Source organism: Adiantum capillus-veneris, chromosome 1 (assembly GCF_014529385.1).
Source record: "Adiantum capillus-veneris isolate H3 chromosome 1, ASM1452938v2, whole genome shotgun sequence".
Lineage (NCBI taxonomy): Eukaryota > Viridiplantae > Streptophyta > Polypodiopsida > Polypodiales > Pteridaceae > Adiantum > Adiantum capillus-veneris.
This window is the reverse complement of record NC_140931.1, coordinates 2,399,399-2,403,309: the sequence shown is the minus strand read 5'-3', so window position 1 is coordinate 2,403,309 and position 3,911 is coordinate 2,399,399. Positions and strand designations below refer to the sequence as shown.

General features: G+C 44.7%; 1 protein-coding gene across 1 annotated transcript; it reads left to right on the top strand.

Moving 5' to 3' along the window:
• The first annotated feature begins 482 nt into the window (after nt 1-482).
• On the top strand, nt 483-3,401 carry LOC147464210 (uncharacterized). Its single transcript, XM_086513641.1, has one exon. The coding sequence runs from the start codon at nt 1,663-1,665 to the stop codon at nt 3,265-3,267; it is 1,605 nt and encodes a 534-aa protein (XP_086369767.1). The 5' UTR covers nt 483-1,662; the 3' UTR covers nt 3,268-3,401.
• Nucleotides 3,402-3,911: the final 510 nt, after the last annotated feature.

The following is a 3,911-nucleotide window of genomic DNA, read 5'->3' as shown; positions in this document are numbered from 1 at the left end:
TTTTGGGGATGAGTTACATAGTTGTTCTGGCCCTTGAGGGTGCAGTGCATGAGGAGCTGCCACATGGTAGTAGATGGTCCCTTATGCATTGGTAAGTGCTTGTTTACTAGGTATTTATATTGCAAAGTGACCATTATTGAAGTATCCAAGGGGAGAGAGGGGAGCTATGGCTCCCTCCCCCTCTTGCCCGTGGGGTATTGTTGTGGTGATGCTTCCTTGCGTGCGTGATGGAATTGCACTGTGTTGATGGCTTTGGCCTTCCTTTTATTGAAGAGGCACCCCATTACTATATCTCTTTTCCCTCGTCTCCATTCCCATCCCCTTTCTTCTCTACTTCTTCTTTCTATGATTAAAGCCAATTGTGTGTGTGTGCGTGCATCCCCCCCCACCGAGTTCTTCATATTGTGCAAAGGGAGAGATAGAGAGAGAGAGTAGTGTTGTGTACAAGGTGTTGTGTTTCATGCCCCGTGGTCGCACGTTGTGCCACTCGCCCGCCCACTTATTCACTTGGTTATACTAGAGTAATAAGGAGATAGAGAGTTTGCACTCTCTAGAGCTCCACCCAAGAAGCTGTGTACATACTACTTCTCATCTCCCTTCCCCTTCTCTCCTTCCCTTGCACTCCACGACATCCATGAATTGGTATCAGAGCTTGGGGCACTCGGGCTCGAATCCGTGTGTGCAGTGACCATTGTCAGGAATCTTGGAGAGTTTTGGAAAGCTCTACAGGAGAGCAGGTTCTGCAAGAAATTGAGCAGGCAGAGAGAGAATGGAGGGTGAGCTTGGAATTGCATCTCAAAGAGGAAATTAAGAGCGTCTTTAAGGAGCATAATCACACAATCAAGGGTTGCATGGCAAGCAATAAGCAATCGTGCAATTGGGGGCATCCAGGCTCGAGTGCAGGCAAAGCAAAATAGGTTTTGAGAGCTTCGAAATCAGTAGCTAAGCAATCAAAGCCAAGTCGGGACGATCGGAAATTGTGCAGAATCAAAAACTTAATCTCGAGAAGCAGGACAATGAGTCAATGGACTCGCAAGGCAAGAAATTTGTGAATTCTTGGGTAGGAGTAGCAGGTCGCAAGCCAGTGAAATCGGGCAGCCGGACAGCAGGAAAAATGCACTCATACACAGCTCGCCAAACTCGTCAGGCCCATCAATTCTTCTGTAGTTTTTGTCAGTGCAGCAAAGTCGAGTATTGTTTTGGGCAAATTACCAAAATACCCTTCCAATTTGCCGAAATTCCCCATTCGCCCCTCGTATTTTTAGAATTCCCAAAAAGCCCCTCGTATTCTCTCAGCATACGGTTTCGTCCGAAACTGTTGAAAAAAACAGCGAGCAGCACCGAAGCTGTCGCGCAGGAAAATTGTCGCCTCGCCAGCTCTGAGTCTCAGCAACGCAGGCAGCCAGCTCTGAGTCACAGCAACGGAGGCCATTGTCTGCTTACACGGCGAGCCTTGAGGTCGACAGGTCACAAAAACGAGGGAGTCTTCAGATCTCTCTCCATGCCACAGACTAGTTGGGAGCCTTTTGTGCGATGTATGTGAATGGCTATGTGCAAGGCAAATGTCCATCCGCATAGTGCAAGATACAGATTGATGCAAGAGCTCGTTATTGTTTGTATGTAAAGAAGTGTGGTATTGCGGGTACACATAAGAGGGCAACCATGGCTGATAGTAATGCAAATACATCGGAGAATAATGCTACCATGTCGGCAACTCTTTCTCTTGGTGCTCAATTTGAATCTCTTGATGTGCTTCGTTCAAAGGTTCAAGAACAAGCAATCACGTCTCATGTGGAGCTTAGGCATGCTAAGCGTGATCGATCCAGATATACCGTTGTATGCAAGGCAGAGGGATGCATGTGGCGCTTGCATGCGTCTTTGGTCTCTGGTGGACCTGGGTGTATGGTCAAGGCATTTCATGATGAGCACGCTTGTGGTGGTGCTTCACAACTTGGAAACAAGGAAGCCACTGCTGAATGGGTTGCAACAAGGTACGTAGAGAAACTTCGAGACCATCCAATGTATAGGCCAAAGGAGCTCATGGCCGATTTGCGTCGAGAAGTTGGAGTGTCAATTTCGTACAAGATTGCTTGGAAGGCAAAGCAACTTGCTTTGGGTATTATTCATGGTGATCATGCAAAATCTTATGGAAAGCTTCAGTCTTATTGCGACAAGCTTGTGGCTAGCAATCCGAGCACTGTGGCCCATTTGCAGAAAACCACTGAAGGTCGTTTTTTTCGAATGTTTCTTGCATTCGGAGCATGCATCACTGGTTTCACGCATTGTCATGACTTTATTGGGTTGGATGGCACATTCCTGACAAGCAAATATCTTGGTGCTTTGTTGACAGCCACAGGGATTGATGCTATGGGGGGCTTGTTTCCGATAGCATTTGGTGTTGTAGATGCAGAAAATGAAGACAATTGGGTATGGGTTTTGCAAAATGTACATGATTGTATGGCGAGCGTCTATGCAATTACTTTTGTATCAGACAAGCAAAAAGGTCTTCTCCCAGCAATGGAGCTTGTCTTTCCAGGATGTGAGCATGCATATTGTATGCGCCATTTGGATGCTAATCTCAAGAAGAAATGCAACAATGGAGAATTTATTCGGTTGTTTTGGGTAGCAGCTTATGCTAACACTATGAGCGACTATGACACGGCTATCCAAGGGATGAGAGTTATAAGTCCTGCCACGACGGACTACTTATTGACTACTTCACCCCCTTCTCATTGGGCGACGACACACTTTAAAGGAAAGCGTTATGGGCATCTTACATCTAACATTGCGGAGTCATTGAATGCATGGTTGCTTGAGGCTAGAGATAAGCCTATCATATCTATGCTTGATATCATTCGTCGCCAATTAACAGCTTGGTTCTATGCACGTGGAATGGAGGGAAAGAAGGCATGTGAGTCTTTAGGAGATAGAGCACAGTTTGCATTGGTTGCAAACGTAGAGAAGAATTTGCGTGAGGTTGGAAATAGTGCTCGGCAATATCGAATCTTGCCCTCTAGTGATATGGTTTTTGAGATCTTGACAAGTACAAAAACATGTGTAGTTGATGTATGTACAAGGTCATGCTCATGTAATAAGTGGCAAACATTTGAAATTCCATGTGCTCATGCTATTGCAGCTATTCTGTTCAAGAGAGAGTGTGTTCAATCGTATGTACATAAGGCATATGCTTTGCAGGCCTATTGTAACACTTATAGTGGTGTCATAAGTCCAATTGTGGATGCAAGTGAAGTGCTAGTGATCAATTGAAACCACCTGCCACACGTAGGCCACCTGGGCGTCCTAGAAAACTTCGTATTAGAACTGAGGATCGCTTCAAGGAAAAGCGTATTTTCACATGCTCACGTTGTGGTGGTCTTGGCCACAATGAGCGTTCTTGCAAAGCTCCAATTGCAGATTGAATATGTAGCTGGGATGTGGCTTCATTTTGTGTGGGAAAGTCACAATGCGTGGGAGGAACTTTCTTTTCGATTATAGTGGGGATTTGGCTTCATGTTGTATTAGAAAGCCATACCACATTTTCCTTGCAATTTGCTCTATATGTAGCGAAGATTTGACTTGTCTTCATTTTGTGTCGAAAGCTTGAATGCATTACTCTCAGCATGTGAGAGATTTTCTTTCCGATTATAGCAAGGATTTGGCTTCATTTTGTATGAGGAAGCCATACCACATTTTCCTTGTGATTTTGTTGTATATGTAGCGGAGATTTGACTTGCCTTCATTGGTTGTCGAAAGCTTGAATGCATATGAACGATTTTCTCTCCAATTTGCTTAATTTAGGACTTGGGGGTATTTTGGGAATTTTCAAATTATTTAAGGGTATTTTGGGAAATTTTAGGTGTATTTTATGGGCAGATTGGGAATTTTGAAAATACGAGGGGCATTTTGGGAAT